This window comes from Tiliqua scincoides, chromosome 5 (assembly GCF_035046505.1).
Source record: "Tiliqua scincoides isolate rTilSci1 chromosome 5, rTilSci1.hap2, whole genome shotgun sequence".
In the NCBI taxonomy this organism is placed as follows: domain Eukaryota; kingdom Metazoa; phylum Chordata; class Lepidosauria; order Squamata; family Scincidae; genus Tiliqua; species Tiliqua scincoides.
The window spans coordinates 111,200,211-111,221,620 of NC_089825.1; the positions used below are offsets into that span (position 1 = coordinate 111,200,211).

Consider the following 21,410-nt stretch of genomic DNA (forward strand, 5'->3'; position numbering starts at 1 on the left):
TGAACCAAGCAAGGAGGAGTCAAGTCGATGCTCAGCAGTGCCCTGCAGTGTTACTCTTGACAGTTGTTCAAACTCACCCAGCTTTCAATATCAACCTTGCCACAAATAACCTGGAGAGGGCTTCAGGCAAAAGATATAACCACATAAAGTGACACAGATAATCCAAAAAGTAATTCAATCTTTTAAAAAATCATTATCTAGCAAAAAAAAAAAAATCTTTTTTTAGTTTTAGTAAGCAGCATGAAAAACATAATCGACATAAAACAGAATATTTATTATCCTCCAACACCCAGCAACAATTGATCCTTAGTCATTATTTTCTTTACAGATAATTCCAGAACAATCTTGAACAATTTTATACAATGAGCAGCTGCAAAAAGATGCAACTGTTGCAATTATTATAAAGCTGCCAGCAATTAGCACAAAATGAATCTTTGGATAGTTTTGCAGCACATGAATCTGAATTAAGTACATGAAGTGCAGACTGGAAGCAAACCCATCCCAGAAGGAGCTACCCCTTATGGCCCTCAAGAGAAGACATGCGAGGACATCAATGACAGAACTCTCTTCCATTATGTTCTCCCAACCAAAGTTGTATAACCGTCTCAGCACTGCAACTGTCCGGCCAGTGGTAATAAAGATATACGAGTAGATGTGATGAACCAGGGAACTTTTACTCCTCCTCCTGTGAATCAATAAAATGACTTTCTATTTACTATCACTGACTGGAGTTGTACTCCTTTTCTGGAAAGGGAATTCCCCATTGGGACTTGGCATCTAAACCCCCTGAGAGTAGCCCCATTTTGGGCATCATCCCATTTTTAACTCTAAAACAGGAAGGAGTAGGATTTCCCAGGACTGGGTGGTGAAGCTGTAGCATGCTACATAGCTCACCCTTAAATGACTATGATTTACAATAAAAAATGCTAGGTTAGCTTAGCATAGCACATTATTTATTGCATTTTTATTGCACCTTTTCTATAAGGACCTGAGTATAGCAAAACTCTTCACTCATCAGGGTGTTTTTTTTTTGTCCCCCTCACACCAACCCTGTGAAACAGATTAAAGGGAGACAGCACCCACACAACTGACCTACCATCATCGCATGAGCTTCACAGGGGAGTAGGGCTTTGAACCCAAGACTCCATCTGACAGTCCCAACACTATACCATGCTGGCTTTACACAGCCTATACAAGAATCCCTAGGTCCTTGCTGATAAGCAGCCTGCTTAGTTTAAGTTCCCTGCCACAGCTTTGAGTTTAAAGGCTGTCTGTCCATAGGGAAACTTCTTGCACTTTTTTTTTTTTTTTGCTTCAAAAAGGGAAGCAAGGAATCTCAGAGGCAAACAATGCAGGTTTCCTTCTATGAACAGCAACAGCCAAGCATAAACTCAAGATTCCCTGTACCTGACATGCAGCTTAGTGGCTGATCAGGACTGATTAGGTGTAACGTGTGCATTTTGAACACACTCAGCACCCTACCACTCTATCCAGGTGCAAAAGCCCTCACCTGCTAGAAGATGTTTGTTATCACAGGATAACACATTTAGCAGGGCTTTTGGGAGGAGGGCTATTCTGGAAAGCAGGGGAATAAGACTCTGTAGGTCTTTGAGTGAGACGAGGTTTCTGTTTATCAGCCCAAGTGACATAGTGATTGCCCTGCTTTTCAGCTGGTTTGGAAGTTGCCAGGAAGGGCTTCATCTGGTTGGGAGCACCATAATCTGTAGTGGAATTATAGGAAGTATAGGTGGGCTGACCGGATGTGTTGGTGGGAAAATAAACAGGGGAATTCAGTGAGCTGGCTGGCCGTGTTGAGCTTACAGTTGAGCACCTCTCAACATATTGTGGATACCTGAAGGCCTGAGGGTCCCTGTTGCTGATACTCAAGGTCTGAGGCTCACAGGGCTGAGCGGATGCTTGAAGGACTGAGGATGGAGTAGAAGAATGTGTGCTGATATCTCTGGAAGCGTAAGAAGGCTGCTGAGACACAACGGTGGGAGCATGTGGCAAGCGGGATGGTGGTGTGCTTGGGGAGGTTACAAGAGGCTTCCCATGAATTGATTGGCTCCAATAGGTCTCAGAGTGAGAAGGTGCTCTGGCTGAAGATGTGGTCACAATGCTATTATCCACAGCAGAAACTGTGGTCCGCATGGGCCTGCATTGTGGACCATCTAGCCACGGATGGTGATAACGTTCTGTTTGGTAGATCTGGGATCTGAATGCACAAGTGCTGGATGGATTTTGAGGAGACAAAGGAGCAGGAAGTCCATCAACTGAGAAAACAGGAGTTTGGCTTTGGGCATGAATGACTGTTCTGGAAGACATCTGTTCCTGAGAAAAGCCATCTGGTCCTTGGGCTGCATAAACATAGTTCCTTTGTTCTGTACTTCGGAGCGGAGATGTTGGCTGAACCGGTCTCATTTGAGGTACAGTTTGTGCAGGGTGGGAACTCTGAGATGTCACATTTTGAGGCTGAAGTCTGGAAGTGTTATGGGCACTGGCCAAGGAGGGAGGGGGGACATGTTGGTTTAGAAATGTGATAGGAGGGAAAACAAGGGGCTGCATCCATGGCATAAAACTGGCAGGGAGAGGCTGAGAAAGAGAAGGTGTTCGGGCACTCTTGTCAGAAACCCAAGGCTTAGTCAGATGTGTAGGCTTGGAGACAAAGCCATCTGACATCTCACCCCAGTCTGAAGGAAAAACCACAGGGGAGGCAGGAAGTAAAGGAGTCCCTCTTGACCTGGCTCTGTTCATCACCTGCTCTTCCTCAGGGGCTGCTGCTTTGTGTGCTCTCTGAGGCAAAGTCTCAGGATGCGGACAACTCTCCTTGTTGCTTACTGGTTTGAAGCATTCTGAATACAAATGGTGAAAGGAGCGGGGTTGAGGCACAGGGGCCATTGTGGCCTTTGGGGCTGAAGACTTGGGAACCACCACAGGGTCAGTCTTGGACAAAGAACAGTCAGGAGCCACTGCAGTTTCTGCTGCATTAGACAAATGAGACTGGCCTGACAGATCCCCCAATTTGGCTCTGGCCATTCCATGCTCTTGCAAGTGGGCTGTTGGTTTTGGTGCTCTTGGCATCTCACTTTGAGGGAGGACAGAGCCCTCAGTGTTGCCTGGCTCACTAAGGTAGCCTGAAGTCAAGGAATGAGTGGTGCAGGGCCTCACTACAGCCTTGGGAGGAGAGGGCTGAAAAACCACCACAGGATTAGCCACAGTTACAGCTTTAGACAAAGAGTGACGTGGAACAGCTACTGCATCTTCCACCCCGGAAATGATCCGCTGACCTGAAAGATACAACATTGATACAGTTAAGTGCCATGGACTACAATGCAGACTATTTCAGCTGCAGCTAGAGAAGTGAGGGCAAGAAATTTCAGGAAGAGAGATTTCAATGGTCCCTGATATGGAAACACTGAAAACACAAGAAAAAAGTAGTAGAAAAGGTATTGGATTCATTGTGGAGTAGTCATTAGAGAGCCCTCCTGTGGACAAGCACAGGAACTATAATGTCAAAACTCAACATTCGGCACAGGCATGTTTCCATTAAATAGCATGCCAGTCAGGGTCTGGAGACTCCAGGTAAACTTTTGATTTCTTCTTATTTTTTTATTTTTATTTTTTCTATCATACCTCCTCAGTTTTGCTTTTTGAATATCTTAGCCCTATTTTTTTTGTAACAGTTCCTTAGCCATTCACAGCATACCATGCTATGTTCTCAGAGGTGCCTTTGGGTTAAATTTAACAGAGCCACCACTTAGGAAAAAAAAAAAATAGTGGCTTATGGATCCTCTGGCCATAGTGGTCCAACAAGCTCATAGTGGTTCAACAAGCTTTGCTTATTTGAGGCACCTTCCAAGGTTATACGTTAATTCTCTCTTATTTTACTGACCTGCCCTTTGGAAGGAAAACTGAGATGCTTTTCTAAACATTTCTCTGCCTTTCTCCTTGCTGTTGTGTGCACAAAACCATCAACAACACAACTTGCTAATTGTGTTCAGGTCAGTCAAGACAAATTTTATTTGTCCGGACTACTGTGATGTCCTATTTCACATGGATTGGCACTTGGTGGAAATAGTTTAAAGTTGTGGGGTTAGGGATAGCAAGGGGGAGAAATCTGGAGCTTCTAACTACTGCTTATAGGAAATCTGACAGTTTGTCTTCATACATACATACATACATACATGCATATATACATGCTACAAAGATATTAAAAGGAACAACTATACTGCATGTGGCAGAACTTACCAGATTTCAAAGACGAGTCACTAGAAGACACAGGGAACAATAATGTTTGGACCCCATACCCTTTCAGACAAACCACATCTGGCATTTGTAGCAGACACTGCTTGGCAGAGGAAGCATTCCCCAGGGGCAGATGTTTCTGAAACGCTGCACTGTATTCAGCACGGAACCGGAACAGCGACACGCCCTCAGGGTGCCTGGCTAGGATATAAGCCACCTCCTGCTTCAATTCATCCAAGTCCTTTGAATGGTGGGGCTCAGTCAGGTTGGGCCTTCCGAGCAGCTGGACATTCGATAGAGAGAGTAACTCTTCCATTGGTGGAAATCTACGAAGCTGGCACTCACTCGACAGCTGGACTGAAACATCAGACTGAGGTTGGGAAGAACTCTTGTCCTTGCCCGAAAAGGCACTAGGGGAATTCTGAGCAACCAGAAGATTTGGAATGGGGACAGATGGGGCAGACAGAGTCTGAATACAAGATCTATTTGCAGAGAAATCATGGGAGGTGGATATAGGCTTAGCAAGGTATCCAAAGCCTGTAAGGGAGAAGAAAGATTTCACTGCTGGGTAAGAAAACAGACAGCATTTATCTAGTAAAAATATTTGGAAAACACCATTTGACTACCAGTCTCCAAATTAGTTAGCAATACAAAATCATATTCAAGTATTAAAACACCCTATGAATACTCATAAGCAACAACACTGGTTGGAGGAGCAGAAGCAAGCCTTTGTTGTACTAAGTACTCGTGCTGTTGTACACAATGTCTGCTTGGAAGTTTACCTGGTAGAGCAGTGGTTCTCAAACTGTGGGTTGGGACCCACTTGGTGGGTCGCAATCCAATTTCTGGTGGGTTGCGAGAAGATGGCGGCAGCCATCTTGGAAGTGGGCAAAGCCTGGGCGTCCCAGCATTGAGACATAACTAAGAACGGCCTGCACATGTGCAAAGAAAGCAGCATGCTGCTTTTCCCCAGAAAGCGTGCTGCTGCCTTCCAGCTGGACCTCCCTCTGCACTTGGAGGCTTCCCTCAGGGGGGGGCCAATCGCAGAGTGCAGGCTTGGATTGCAGGCAAAGAAGGGCTGGGAGAGACGTGGATGAGCCAACCAGGCTTCTCCCCACCAACCCTTGTCAGCTTGGCTGCCTTGATGGGATGGGCTGCCTCCGGGTTGCAAGGCAGAGCATCTCCCCCCCCCCCCCCACAGCTGGACTGGGCTGGAGAGTGTAGGCGGAGACCTGATCATAGGGCTTGGGTGAGTAGAGGCAGACCCACGTGATCTCCCCTCTTGTGAGCCTGCCTTGAAAGCAGCATCACCGCCACCACCACCCCACCGCCGTTCTCGTCCTCTGCATCATGACCTCTCTCCCTCTCTGAAATTGCCTGGAAGCCGCGATCCTTTCCTGCCCTGGCTAGCACGTCTTCTCTTTATATCTTTGCTGGGGTGAGGGGGGATCCCTGGTTGCCTGGCTGCCAAGAGAGCAGCTAGGGGGGAGGAGGGAGGGCAAGCCTAGCATGTGGGGGGGGAGCACCCAGAGAGAGTGCTGCTCCCCCAGCTGCTTCTCTGATGTGCACCCTTCCCCTCTTCTTATTACTCTCTTAGGTTGCAATTCTGTCTACTCTTACCTGGGAGTAAGCTCCATTGCCAATAATTGGAGTCAATTCTGAGTAGATGTGCTTAGGCTAGGGGAGATGAGGAGAAGTGTCCCTGCTTATCTTCCTTCTGAGGGGAATACTACTGTTTTTATTTCCTGTATTTACAAAAGCTCAAGCTACTTCTTGTATTGAGGTTCATGAGTAAGGTGCACTTGTTTCTGGCTAGTGCTGAGCACAGTATCAATAGCCACATCAATGCCTGTTAGTTTCAAGCACAATACAAGAAGTAGCTTGAGATTTTGTAAATAAAGACAGAAATAAAAACAGTAGTAAATAAATAAATAAATATGTTGTTCCAGATGTTTTATTTTTTGCTTGATAGCAATGGTAGCAGGGCAGGGAGAATGGGAAGAAGCTTCTGAGCTGGAAAACTGTCTCTTGTCATTTACAGTTTGAGTCTCTAGGCAAGAACTTCCTGCTTGATGACATCACTTCCGGCTTTGACATCACAGTGATGTCACTTCCTGTTTGATGATGTTATTTCTGGTTATGAGATCACTTCCAGGTTGCTGACATCACTTCTGGTGGGCCCCAGACAGATTGTCATTCTCAGAAGTGGATCCCAGGCTAAAAAGGGTGAGAACCACTGTGGTAGAGGGTTTTCCGGCTCAACTATTCTTATTGTCTTCCTGAGCAAGATGGCGCCATCATGCGAAGGAGGAACAGAGTTAGCAACACAGAGTTAGCTGGGTTAGTGATAAAGGACATAGATTATATAAGAGTATACAGTGGGCCAAGGCTTCATGATAAAAAAAAAAGTGTATAAACTGTTACAAAGAATGCACGATCCTACAAAAGGGAATGGTAGCTTGTTGTTAGCTATGCATAGAACAAGTTCCTACTAGAAAAAAATACTTCCAGTCACTTCAATAAGTATGGATGGAACTAAACTTCACAAGGAAAATAATGTTGGCTCACATCCTATGTGAGGGTGTAACCCTCACATAGGATGAGAGCCAACATTATTTTCCCTGTTCCATTCCAAAGTTGGAATGTAAAGCCAAAATCATGTATACTCAAAATTGCCTTGAAAATCTCCGACATCCGGAAAATGTACAAGGTCTCTTTCAAAATGATGAGACACAAACAGGAATCATAGCTTCATTCGCTAATCACAGGCTCCCTCCAGAGTATGTCCTTAGTAAGCGGAAAGGAAGGCAGAATCATCTGACATATTTAAACTGCTGATTTTTTTTGTTTTTAGACCATGTGAAGCTGAATTCACACACATCTATGGTACACAAGATGCAGGCCAACTGTATGGGGTTCCCAACCCCATGTTTCTTCATAAGGCACATGCAGAGTGGAGTGCAGTACTAGCAGGGGGTACAGATCACCTAGGAGGGGTGGCTAAGTGAGCTTGGAAAAAATTAAGGCTGCAATCCTAACCACACTTTCCTGAGAGTAAGCCCCATTGAACAAAATAGGACTTACTTCTGAGTAGACCTGGTTAGGATTGTACCCTTAGTCTTCCTATTCACAAGGCATCAGTTTGAGGTCTCACTTCCATGTTCTTCCACCATTACAGGGAGGGAGCAGGACTGCTCCATAACAACTTCCAGGAAAAGCAAATCTCCTGAAAAGTACATTTGTCTCCATCTCTCTTGGCCTCTCAGCGCATAAGGAAAATATTGTCCAAGAACACATTTGTCTCTTCTTCTAAATTATGCTTTTATAAAATATAATTGTTAGAATTTGGTTTTTACCTGTGCTCCTTTGAAAAAATTATGACTTTACCTTTGTTGCAAACAAAACTTTGCCCCAACCTCCACTTTACACTCCTCCTGGAAAGCTATATTTAGCCTAGCATAAGAGACATTATGAAATCACAGATGCAAGAACCAGTCGGCATTCTACTCAGAAGAAAATTGCAACAGTAACAGGATGGTGGAACACAATACCATGTGGCAGATATCCCTTTAACTAGCTGTTCATAGCTTGGAGCTGAGAGGCAAGGAGTGATGGCTCCAGGCGGAGCTCCAGATCCATCAGATATTTTGGACCAATGGGCTCTAAGAAAGACTGAGAACCAAAATGTTATCCCATTTGTTGCCTGCACTGGGAGACAGAGAAATGGAACTGAGCAGTTCAGTCTTCATCCTCCCATCTTTACCTGAGCCAAGCTGAATGACACAGCTGAGTCGGTCATTTTGGTATCGGATCATTAGCGGACATCCCAGAAAAGCCAGTGAGTCCGAGTGGCATTCCAAAAAGGCCAGTGAGTCCTTGTGGCCTTGGGCAATGCTGAACTTCTCCAAATTGAATCCCTTCTTGGTCAAGAGCAACTCCTGCACTTTCTTCAGCCTCAGGCCCAAAGGGTACTGGTTTGAACTGAAGAGACTGTAGAGTAAAGCTGACACTTCTGCCAGAGCTGCCGAACCAAAAACAAAAAGCAAACAAGCAGCTTACAAAAGCCTCCGGAAACAGTCACATGTATCAGTATAATCCACATTTCTATTGACACAGAATGGACTCAACAGAATCCACCAATGGGAGAAAACAGTTTGTGGGCTGCACAGAAACTCTTTACCCCGCCAAGAGATACCCAAAGAGACTAGACTAGTTCTGCAATCTTACCACGCTTCTTTTCCACTTTTCTTTGGTTCGAGGGTTCAGATTTGATGGAAGCCTGTTTTAAGGAGAGAGGAGTGCAGGCTTGGGTTGAAGAGGAAATGCAGGAACCTGGAAGACCAGAGAAGTAACAGGAGTTAAGTGAAACAGCATCACTGTGGCAATGAGACAAAACCCGTACTCTTAAGTAGTATTTTATATTAAATAGCTGCTTTGACAGCTATGTGAAATTAAAAAAAAAAAAATCTCAAATGCTGCAGTCTGCTCAGAAGAAAAGGGTTGTAATAACAGAATAATGAAACAAATACCATTTAGCAAGAGTCCTTTTAACTAATGCTCCCATGTAATTCTAGCAGCATAGTGCTAGGAGGTACCGACTGATGTTTCCTGATTGAGTTCCAGCTCTGAAAGGTACTTTGAACTGGCTGGCTCCAAGAAAGACTGAGAACCAAAACATTATCCCTCTTGGTGGCCTGCCCTGGGAGACAGGGAAATGGAACCCAGCAGTGCAGCCTTCGTCCTCCCATTTTCACCTGATCCAAGCCGAATGACACAGTCGAGTCGGTCCTCTTGGTAGCTGATGTTTAACTCAGGCATGTGGCATTCCAAGAAGGCCAGCGAGTCCCTGTAGCCTTGGGCAATGCTGAACTTCTCCAAATCAACTCCCTCCTTGGCCAACAGCATTTTCTGTACTTTCCTCAGCCGCAGGCCTGACGCATACCCTTTTGTGCTGAGAAGGCTGGAGAGTAAAGACAAGACGTCTTCCAGTGCTGCTGAATCAAAAACAAGAAGCAAACACAAAACATATTCAGCTTAGAAGTGTCTGCCAACAGTCAGTTCTACCAAGCCAATTCACATCTCCACTGGCAATGGGGCTCAACAGAATACATCAAGGGGGTTTGTGGACTGCACAGAGACTCTTCATGGGTGCTGAGACACACCCATTGAGGCTAGACTTCAATACAGACGTGCAATCTTACCTGGCTTCTTTCCCACCTTCATTCGGTTTGAGGTTTCAGATTTGAAGGAAGACCCTCCTGAGTTCGAGGAGAGAGGAGCGCTGACTTGGGTCAGAGTGGAAATGCAGGAACCTGGAAGACCAGAGACGTAACAGGAGTAATGTAGAATAGCATCACCACACACAGTGGCGTCACTAGGGGGTGCAGGCCATACCAGGTGATGTGCACAGAGGGAGTGACTCCTCTATTGGCCAAAATTAACATTTTAGTATTTTAGAATATCACCCTCATGTTATATATCATTTGATGTGTAATTTCATGTAGAATGCAATGAAGCAATCCACGTTGAAATATTTCTATTCTATCAAAAGTTATAGTCGAGAAAACAGCGGGGGCAGGGCAATGGTGCAACACCACGCCCACCTCCCCGGGCATTGCCCCGCCCACTGCATGGAAGGAGGTCCATCATGGAGGTGACATGCTGGCCTCCCACACCAGGTGACACAAGTCCTAGTGATGCCACTGAATTCACAAAATCTAAGGATCTGCAAAACTGCAATCACACCGTGGAGCCTGAACCTGACTTTTGAAGAACACAGCAGCAGGGTGCACATGACATCTGGACACTCATTTTTTTAAAAAGAGTATTATTGATTTTCATACTCAACTGGAGAAATTCATCTAGATTTTGATAATTGCCACTAAGTGTAAGCACAACAGGAGAATAGAAAACTATCCAATATTAGAGAATCCATGTACATTTGCTTTATTACAGAGATCACAGAATATGGTTTTTCTTGTCACAGAATCTGGGTTGTCTTGAAACAGAGTTTTGGGGGAAGTATGTGCACAGCCCTGATTAAAGCTTGCACTTCTATTAAAAACAAAACATCATTCATCAATAATCACATTTTTGATGCTATGCCCTCCCACTGTGCTAATTTTCTTACTGCATATACCATTTACTAAGGAGCATCAAATGTCTTCCTAGACCAGAGCACTCTGTGCAACGGAAACAAGTTGATCGTATTAGATTCCCTGTGTAATTCAATTTAGAATTATTTTATCACACTTGCGAGATATTTGCCAAACGTCCTGCAAAGAAGAGAGCCAAATTCTCAAATTCTGAAAACTGATGCTTGTCCAGGAGAAATACATATTTTCAAAATAAGTTCCCAAAATTCTTAGTGGGCCATGGCAGTTGCCCAGACCCTACTTCTGAATCTTCTGTAAGGCAGACCTAATAATTCAAGACTACTAGAAAAATGTAAAAATGGGATATTCGTCCACCTTACCCTGAAAATGCAAGAGTTGTCATGTGCACCTCTAATGATTAAAGCTGCTCCCAGGATGCTCAAAAGTACAATTTGGCTCATATGTAACCTTACTGGTTACTGGGGTGGGGGAACAATAGGATGTTCTTGAAACCAATGGGCCAGCAAGAGATTGTAAGTGAATGGCTAAATAAAAATGAAAATAAACATAAAAATGTGAGGCCTGGAGTCAACCTCATAATAAAAGTCAGCACTCCAGGAAACAGACAATCAACCCTAACATGCAATGTAGAGGATTCCATTGCTTGTGTTCTGCCTAGATGCTGGCTTCTAAGCAGAGAAACCTTAATATAAGAAGAATCCAAGGAAAGTAATATGCATAAACCAAGGTGCAGGCTGTGTTGTAGGAAGGAGTCAGCTTGGTGATTTACCTGGCACAGAGTTTGCTGTCTCACCTGCTTTTGTTGTCTGCATGAGGGAAGTGGGAGCACTCGGAAACAGAGGGAATGTTTTAGCCGGAGGACCTAACAAGGGAATAAGATTTTAAGCTGCATTCGCCTAGAGAAGAATGCTTCCATGATTCAGTCACAAGAAATAGAAGGCTGAACAATGGCTGCATATCTGAACCCAGCTCTAAATGATTGTGGGTTGGGTAGTTTCAAGGGATAGGGGACACTGACACATATTGGTAGGTATGCAAGCAGTTTGGAAACATTTAGTACTAGAGAGAACTCCTACTGTACATACACATACAGTTCCACTAAGAGTGGAAGTAGATAACACAAGATAAATAGGGAGACCCTAGACCAGTGTTTCTCAAACTGTGGGTCGGGACCCACTAGGTGGGTCGCGAGCCATTTTTCAGGTGGGTCCCCATTCATTTCAATATTTTATTTTTAATATATTAGACTTGATGCTACCGTAGCATGTGACTACATTTGGGAAAATGTTACAGACCTGTACTTTTAACAGACTACTAGCTACATGCTTTTAACAATAATAGTCAATGGGACTTACCCCTGGGTAAGTGTGGGTAGGATTGCAGCCTAGAAAAATTTCCCTGCTCGATGATGTCACTTCCGGTCATGACATCACTTCCGGCAGGTCCCAACAAGATTCTTTTTCTAAAAAGTGGGTCCCGATGCTAAATGTGTGAGAACCACTGCCCTAGACCCATGTCTCCTCCTAAGACAGATCCCCTGGCAATCATCAGCTAAGAGGGATATTGTTTAATGAGCCTTTCTATTCACCTAGGTGACCATTCCTCTGTCATATCAGGATGGGAAGCAGGCCTTCTCAACTATTTAAGAAATTTCTGGCTTCTGGTGAAGGAAGCCTCTTCCCGTTTGCCTCCGATTCTATTTAAAGAAGGAATTGGCTTTTTTCTTAATAAAATAGGAGTTTTAACATTTTGTTTTGATTGTTCACAATGAGGCTGGGTGTCTTTTTTCACCCCAGCAACAGCCCCAGAGGATACGTATGCTTGAACAAAGGAAACACTGGTAGAAAGGCAAGGGTGAATATCCTATACAGGTGAATTTTGGTATTCACTGATTTGGAATCCACCGATTTGACTCATGATTGATACTGAGGTCCACGTTTAAATGCCTTATAACAAGGGGAAAGCACCAAAATCCAATTTCCCACCTTCGTGTTGTTAAATAATTATAATTTCATTCAACTAGATTCCATTATTCACCCCATCTAGTGGCTGAATGTGGTATATACCAATGCGTTCTGGGGTGACAATGGAGGAGCAAGAAACCTGCAAGCAGGGGTGGATTCAAGGGGGGGGCGCCATGGGTGCGTGCGCCCCCAAACTGTCTGCCAGCAGGGAAAGGCGTTTGCCGGGCTGGGGAGCAAAATTGGGAAGGGCAAATGCCCACTAGGAAGGGTGCAAGTGAGATTGGCTGAAATGGGAGCCCAGGTCTACCCTGCTGGTAGCTCTGAGCTCCAAGTCCAGGCAGAAGAACAGGTCTACCCACCCAGCAAACCTCGGCCATGGAAGCCATCAATTTCAACCCACAGCCCAGGTCTACCCGCCTGGCTGACCTGGGCTCTGAAATCGGTAGTGATCACGGCCTCCCCCAAACAGAAACACTGGATCCGCCCTTGCCTGGAAGTGGGTCTTTAAAGCTATTTTTCCACTGATTTAGTACCCACTGATTTTTTTTTTATTCACTTGGGTTTCCGTAATGGGACACAAAGTGGATAACGAGGAATGACCTGTACTTTTAAATAGTATATAAAAAGCTGCTTTAACAGCTGTGTAAAATTTAAAAAAAAATCTCAAAAGCTGCTGTCTAATTAGAAGGGTTGTAATAACAGAATAATGAAACAAATACCATTTAGCAAGAGTCCTTTTAACTAATGCTCCCATGTAATTCTAGCAGCATAGTGCTAGGAGGTACCGACTGATGTTTCCTGATTTAGTTCCAGCTCTGAAAGGTATTTTGGACTGGCTGGCTCCAAGAAAGACTGAGAACCAAAACATTATCCCTCTTGGTGGCCTGACCCGGGAGGCAGGGAAATGGAACCCAGCAGTGCAGCCTTCATCCTCCCATTTTCACCTGATCCAAGCCGAATGACACAGTCGAGTCGGTCCTCTTGGTAGCTGATGTTTAACTCAGGCATGTGGCATTCCAAAAAGGTCAGCGAGTCCCTGTAGCCTTGGGCAATGCTGAACTTCTCCAAATCAACTCCCTCCTTGGTCAACAGCATTTTCTGTACTTTCCTCAGCCTCAGGCCTGACGCATACCCTTTTGTGCTGAGAAGGCTGGAGAGTAAAGACAAGACGTCTTCCAGTGCTGCTGAATCAAAAATAAGAAGCAAACACGAAACATATTCAGCTTAGAAGTGTCTGCCAACAGTTCCATCAAGCCAATCCATATCTCTCACATGTCAATGGGGCTCAATGGAATCCACCAAGGAGAGAGAAGCGTTTGTGGACTGCACAGAGACTCTTCATGGGTGCTGAGACACACCTCTTGAGGCTGGACTTCGATACAGATATGCAGTCTTACCTGGCTTCTTTTCCACCTTCCTTTGGTTCAAGGTTTCAGATTTGATGGAAGACTCTTTTGAGTTCAAGGAGAGAGGAGTGCTGACTTGGGCTGAAGTGGAAATGTAGGAACCTGGAAGACCAGAGAAGTAATAGGAGTTACATGGAACACCATCAAAGCACAACATCTAAGGATCAGCAGAACCTCCATCACACTATGGAGCCTGAACCTGGCTGTTGAAGCAGAAAGCAGCTTACATGGCATCTGGACACTCAATTTTCTAAAAAAAATAGTGTAAATGGCTTTCGAGTTCAACATGATACAGTAGATTGATCTTGGTAACAGCCACTAAAAGTAAGCATCGCAGGAGGGGATGAATGAGATGCCTTCTGCACAAACAGAGCAGGTCTTCAAAATACTAGCCCAATCACAAACACACTCAGGCCAACAGGCTATCTGAATAATACAGCCCTGCAGCTTTAAAAGTTACACAATCCTGGAGCAGGCTGGGTGACTCTCAAAGGTATATCTAATTTTTCACCCAGAATTGAAGCGCTTTCTGTTGTGGGGTTTCTACAGGAATATGCCAGTTGGCCTGTGTGCTCTTTCTTGCACCTGGGAAGTCAAAGCATGATCCTACTTCTTTTCAAATTCACTTTGGTTCAGTTTGGCTGTACTTGTCGTAAGAGGCGACTAAACAGCCGCCGGGTAGATGGGACTCATTAGCCTGGGAAGGCAGCTCATCTGAGAGAAGGAAAACTCTGATCCCAAACCTCCACTGCCTTGTGGCTAAATTCAGTTATGGAAAAGGCTTCAGGAGTCAAGCTCGAAGCAAAATTCGGAGCCGGAGTCCCTGAGGCAGTTCATGGCTGAACACAGTCATGTTCTGACAACTCCTGCGACGCCGCTGGAACCAACCGTATTGGCTTCTGCCTTTCCATTGGACCATTTCAGCGACATGGAGAGGGGGGATTTGCTGCATGGCGAAGAGTCTATCCTCCATAGACTTCACGCATAGACCCAGGCTTCACGCACTGGAGAGGGCACTCTGTTTCAGAAACACCATTCAGAGCGCAATGCCATAGTCTTCCCAGACTGAAGGATGCCAACAACTGTTGGTTGAGAGTTTTAGATGTGCTAGTGCAGAGCCCTTCAACTGGGGAGTAGGGAGCTGCACCAATCTTTCAAAACCTGTGCAAAAGAGGGCTTAGATCCAATCCAATAACGGTACTGCCTTATCAAAACTGAGTTATTGATACAATCCTGCACAGCCTCTTCTTGCTATCTTGCCCTTCAGCTTCTAAGGCTGGCCCTACCAAGCTGCAACTTCACAGGGTTGTTGTGAAGACACAAGAGGTAGGGGGAAATGGGGCGGGAGTGGGCAGATCAGGTCTTGGGGGGAGGACTGGATGTGTGTCCCCAGTCTCATACTTATGTATGTAGGTATGTGGGTCGTGACATGATAAAGGTTGAAGACCACTGTACTAGAAAACCATTTCAAAAGAGAGAGAAGTAGTGAACTGGGATGAGGTAGAGCTGCAGGAAGCTAGAAGACTAGAAAAGTAAAGTAGGGGGAGTAATGTAGGAATGCAAGAACACTGCTTAGAAAGTTGGGCAATGCTTGAACTAGTTTGCTATTAACTTCATGTTGATTGAAGTTTTCTGTTGACACAAAAGAATAAACAGCCACTAGATTCAGATTCTACTGATGTATAAAATAGCCGAACTCCCATGAAATACTGAATTTCCATTTTGTAAAAAAGGAATGTTACAAGCGCTCAATGTTAAATTACCTATATATGCAATAGCAAGTAGCAACTTCTAACGGGACTCAACAGAATGCACCCCTATGGGAGGAAGGGGTTGGTGACCTGTAGAGAGACTCTTCACCCCATGAGAAGATGTACCCTTGCAAGGAAGACTCCAACACAGATATACTGGTTGGCTTATGTGCATGCACTCCCTGGACCAGATTTCTTCAGAAACGGAAACCTATCTTACCAGGTTGCTTCCCCAACATGCTTTCAGTCTCAATTTTAGATTGGTTGCCTGATCTTTCCGAGTTGAAGAAAGGAGAAGCACTGAACTGGGAAGCAGTGGAGCTGTGGAAAACTGGAAGAGGAACAGGGAGAGAAATGTAGACCTTGTGAGAGCTGACATATATCATGTAAGTATCTGCAAAACTATAGCCACATCATGATTATAACTAGAACCAGCCAAGCTTCCCCAAGAATTGGAACTCCTCTTTAAGAAAAGAAAAGGGAACCATAGAATTATAGAATGGTAGAGTGGGACTTTGCAATCATCTAGTCCAATGCCCTGCTCATGGTTGGTAACTGCTTCAGAAACCCTGACAGTAAATTGTCCAGCTGTTGCCTGAAAACCTCCAATGAGGGAAAGCCCACTACTGCACAAGACTAACTACTCTAGTGCAGGACACCTCTTACAGTTAGGAAATTCTTCCTCCTGCCAAGCCTAAATCTACTTCCCTGTATTTTCAGACCATGGTTCTAGTCCTGCCTTCAGGAACCCCAGAAAAGAAGCCTTCTTCTTCTGCATGACAGACCTGCAGATACTTGAAGACGGCTATCATGTCTCCTCTTAGCCTCCCTCCCTCCAGATTAAACACACCAAACTAACACCAACATTCATTAGAGGATTTGGTTTCCATACCCCACACCGTCTTAGTTGCCTTCCTGTGAACTCGCTCCAGCTTATCGACATCCTTCTTAAAAACCGATGGCTCCAGCTGCACTGGCAATTCAACTTCTTGGGCTCCAGTCTGCATTGCTGCTATTTGGGTTCTCTTGTCAGTCTCTCAGGACCTCTCCCATGCAGGGTTCCTCTGCAGTCTCTGCAAGGCCTCTCTCACATGCCCAGGTTCTCTCAGTGAACCTCTCACACAGGTTCACCAAGGTGTGTCAGGACTCTAGAACCCAGATCCCAATTTGCCTAGTGTTCTAGATAAACTGTTTCCCTTGAAGTCTCTCTCTCTCTCTGCCTTCCTCCTCCATCCAGTTGACCATTGACCACTGAGCACTATTGACTTAGGCTGTTGCTTAGCAGCTTGGTGGGATGGGGAGGATGGAAATATTCAAACAGTGTACGTGGCAATCTGCATCATTATCTATCTATCCACCCGGACATTTATATCCTACTTTTCTGCCTTTAAAGAGTCCCCCAAAGCAACTTACAACATTTTTAAATGTACACACGTTGCCCAAAACTGCCCACAGTATTTCAAGTGGGATCTGATTAGTGCAGAATAGAGTGAAACTATTACTTATTGTGATCTGGACTTTATGCCTCTGTCAACACAGCCCAGCATGCATGAGCATTTTTTGCAGTCACATCACAAGGCTATTTCATTTTATGGTCCACAAAAACACCTAATTCTTTTTATGCATGCTGCTGCAAAGCCAGATCTCTTCCATCTTGTACTTAACGTGAGTCTGGAAAGTCTGAAGAGTGAGGGGGTAGCCCGTTAGGATCAGGCTGTAAGCCCGCCATGTATGTACCAGTTCTATCCCAGAAATCTGTACAGAAATCGGAACATACGCAAGTTGAAACAGTTGGCTCTTGTGAGCCCAGCACAATCATGCCTACACAAAAGCACTGCAAAGGATGTAGTGTGTCTGCACAAGGGCACCAATTTAGCAGTGTGTAAGGGAGCTAGTGTAATAGGACTATTGCATACAGCTACTTCAGTTCCACAATTATTCCAATCGGATAAAATTGCAAAAGAGATTATCTGAAAAGTTGGTCGCAGGTCCTGTAGCAACAGATCAGTGAATGGCTTTACTCAAACACGGCCGTTTCTCAGAACAGTGACCAAATTTCCCTTGCACAACTCCTAACTTCCCTGTTGAGAAATCTTTACACAACACAAAACAATGCATAAACCACTGCACAGTTCATATCAGCTGAAAGAATCAGACTGAAAACCTACCTGGCACAGAGTTTGGGACCTGGATGTGAGATGGAGGAGCATCAAGCAATGCAGAGACAGAATTAACCTCAGAATCTAAGAAGGGAAGATGAGTTTTAAAATTCATATTAAACAGGAAAGACACTTGCATCATCTAAGCACAAAAAGCGGAACAGTAATCTCTGTACTGAAAGAAGTTATAGAGAATTGTTGATGGGTTGTTTTCAAGGGCCATGGAATACAGAATAGTATATCCTTAGCCAATGCACAAGCATGTTCCCAAACTGGTGGGTCATGACACAATGCAGCAATGCAATCCCCAGGATCACACTGCTGCTGGGGGGAGGGGTTTTTACACTTACCTAAGGGAGTGCTGGCCTTCCAGAGTGTGTGTGATGAGCCCAGTAGACGCCTCTACAGGGCTCCCCAAGCCTCTGTAATAGTAAATAACCCAATGAAAACCACTTCCTGTTTTTGACTGAAAGAGAAAGTGGTTTTTGATTGCTTTTTTCAGTTACAGAGGCTTGGGGAGCCCTGCAGAGGCATCTTTAGGGCTCCCAACAAAGCCCTTCCACCAGAAGGCCAACACTTCCCCAGGTAAAAACCCCTCTCCCCCCAGCATAGCCCCCCAGCCATAGCCCCTCTCCCACAGACACTTACAGTGCTCCCAACTTCCTTGAAGGAGTTTGGGAAGCACTGCTCTAATGTTTGTCAAGGAGAAAGAAATATACATAAACCAAGGTGCAGGTCACATCATAGGAGGGAGATAGAAAGTTTATTTGATAAAGAGTTTGCTGGCTCAACTGTTTTTGTTGTCTGCAAGGAGGAGGAGGGAGAACTTAGCAATGGAAAGGGGGCTTAAGCCCGAGGACCTAACAACAGAAGAAGATTTTAAGCTCTTAGCCTAGAAAAGACGCTTACATGATTCACGGCACAATCCAAACTAGTCAAGTCAAGTCAACCTTTATTAGGCATAAACATTTGATAGGTGAAGACTCTGTACGGAAACTGTAGAGAGAATATAAACCTAAATAAAACTAATTCCCTGCCCACCAATGCACCCATGCCAATAGGGAGCACACTGTAGCCTACAGGGGAGACTGCAGTCCCAGAGGCCTCCTCAAGGTGAGGGAATATTTATTCCATTGCCCCGGCAAGCCACCAATGTCCCAATGGACCTACTTAGCCCTTCACCGATAACTTGTTGGCACAAGTCTGAGTGGACAGAGGCGTGGATCAAGGCCAGGAAGGGGATAGGATATCAGCAAATCTGCTGTCACTGATAACTACCCCCTCCCTCAATACTGTCCCATTACTACCCCCTCCCAACCCAGAAACACCCTCATTCCACCTGCTCCCAACCTCATTCCACCCATTGCCTACCCTCACCACCAAAAAATCTGAAGCACTATAGTTTTCTCCAAAGATAGTAACAGTATCGGCAGTAACAACAGTAACGGCAGTAACAACAGAATAATGACTCAAAATACACAGGCCAACACACATTTTGCTTCCTTAAACGTTACACCAATTCCTGGGTATATTTGAGGTGCTGATTCCAAAAATGGCATCCGTTTTGCCCTATCATGTCTAGTTTTGGAGATATAGTATAGCCTCATTAGTGAATGGTTCAAGCAGCTTCCTCTTGAGGAAGCCTAAACCATGGAAGCTGCTTAAACAATTCACTAGTGAGGCTACACTATATCTCCAAAACTACATGTGAAGCGGCAAAACGGATGCCATTTTTGGAATCAGCACCCCAAATTCATATCAAACCACCATAAAGTTTGGGAAAACCTCTGCTAATTGGGAAAGAGGCACTTTTTCAAGTGGATGCTCCTTTTTTTAGCAGGGGGAGAGTAACTGGCCCACCTCACCCCAGCAGTGTCTGTTCTAGTGGCTGTCTGCTGGTATTCATTTGCATCTTTTTAGATTGTGAGCCCTTTTGGGACAGGGGGCCATCTAGTTATTTGATTTTTCTCTGTAAACCGCTTTGTGAACTTTTAGTTGAAAAGCAGTACATAAATACTGTTGTTTAATAATAATAATAATAATAATAATAATAATAATAATAATAATAATAATAAACTTTTCTGACCCTCAGTTTTGTAGGCCTGTGATACCATTTGACAAGATGCTGCCAAGTAATTCTAGCAGCCTTGTGCTGGGAGGCACTGACTGATAGTCCCTGACTAAGTTCCTGCTCTCAGAGACATTCTGGATCACCAGGCTCTAAGCATGGTTCACAGCCTAACTATTAACCCATTTACTTGCCTCCCCTGGGAAACAGGGAAATGGAGCCTAGCAGTGCAGCTTTCATCCCCCAGACTTCACCTGATCCAAGCTGAATGATACAGTCAAGCTGGTTCTCTTGATAGCTGATGCTTAACTCAGGCATCTGGCATTCCAAAAAGGCCAGTGCATCCTTATGGCCTTGGGCAATGCTGAACTTCTCCAAATCAACTCCCTCCTTGGTCAACAGCAGTTTCTGCATTTTTTTCAGCTTTAGGCCTGACTTGTGCTGGGGCAAACCAAGGAGGCTGGACAGTAAAGCCAAGACTTCTTCCAGTGCTGCCAGACAAAAAACAAAAAGCAAATAAGAAATGTATCGGTGTTCAGCTTAGAAGTCTCTGTCAGCCTTCAGGTGTATCAAGCCAATCCACATCTCTACTGACAAAGAACGGGCTGAACAGAAATCCACCAATGAAAGAGAGGGTTTGTGGACTGTGGACTCCTCACCACACCCACTGAGAGTGGACTTCGATACAGATATGCCGTCTTACCTGGCTTTTTTTCCACCATCCTTTGGTTCAAGGTTTCAGATTTGACGGAGGACTCTCTTGAGTCCAAGGAGAGAGAAGCATTGACTTGGGCTGAAGGGGAAATGCAGGAACCTGGAAGACCAGAGAAGTAACAGGAGTTACACAGAATAGCATCAGAGCACAACATTCAAGGATCTGCAAAACTGCAATCGCATTGTGGAGCCTGAACATGGCTATTGAAGCACACAGCAGCCAGGCTCACATGACATTGGACATTCTTTTTTTTTTTTATGTTACCTGGCTTTTATGCTCAACAAGATACAGTAGGATTGATCTTGATAACTGCCACTAAAGGTAAGCATAGCAGGAGGGAATGAATGAAGTACCTGCTCAATGAGCATAGCATTTCTTCAAAATACAAATCATACATACAGACACTCAGACCAACAGGTTATCTGAATAATACAGTCCTACAGTCTTAAAAATTATATAATCCTGGGGCAGGTTGGGTGACTCTCAGAAGGTATATATTTATTCTTCAGGGTTGAAGCATATCTGATTTGGGGTTTCAACAGAATTATGCCAGTTGGCCTACATGCTCCTTCTTACACCTGGGAAGTCAAAACATATTCTTACCAGGCTTCTTTCCAAACTCGCTCTGGTTTAGGGTTTTAGATTTGCTGGTAGATCATTTTAAGAAGGTGAGAGAAGCACTGAACTGGGTTCAAACAGAGCTGAAAGCTAGAAGACCAGAAAACTACAGTAGGGGGGAGTAACGTAGGAATGCTAGAACACTGCTTAGAAATGGGGTGGTTATTTTGCAATCATAAGTATTAGTCTACTTTTCAATTCATGTTGATTAAATCTTACTGTTCACACAAGAATAAAAAGCTACTAGATTCAGAAGCCATATAACTAAAGCCAGACTGTGGGGCACAAACATGGCTACTTAACAGCCCAAACTCCCACAAAATCCTGAACTTTCATTTTGTAACGTTGGTTAAATTAAGCCCTTGTGA

General features: G+C 44.6%; 1 protein-coding gene across 4 annotated transcripts; it reads right to left on the reverse strand.

The window, feature by feature from the left end:
- Window positions 1-255: 255 nt before the first annotated feature.
- LOC136651650 (uncharacterized) lies at window positions 256-20,567 on the reverse strand. Of its 4 annotated transcripts, none has more exons than XM_066628247.1 (13): window positions 20,413-20,567; window positions 19,964-20,200; window positions 17,651-17,725; window positions 15,703-15,813; window positions 13,723-13,833; window positions 13,270-13,506; window positions 11,155-11,223; window positions 9,447-9,557; window positions 9,000-9,239; window positions 8,473-8,577; window positions 8,009-8,266; window positions 4,249-4,782; window positions 256-3,287 (listed from the first exon to the last, which is right to left on the reverse strand). In XM_066628247.1, the coding sequence occupies exons 1-13, from the start codon at window positions 20,429-20,431 to the stop codon at window positions 1,531-1,533; spliced, it is 3,864 nt and encodes a 1,287-aa protein (XP_066484344.1). In that variant the 5' UTR covers window positions 20,432-20,567; the 3' UTR covers window positions 256-1,530. The 4 variants fall into 4 exon arrangements, with proteins under 4 accessions (XP_066484344.1, XP_066484343.1, XP_066484342.1 ...); XM_066628246.1 differs by having other exon boundaries at window positions 9,000-9,236; window positions 13,270-13,509; XM_066628245.1 differs by having other exon boundaries at window positions 13,270-13,509.
- Window positions 20,568-21,410: the final 843 nt, after the last annotated feature.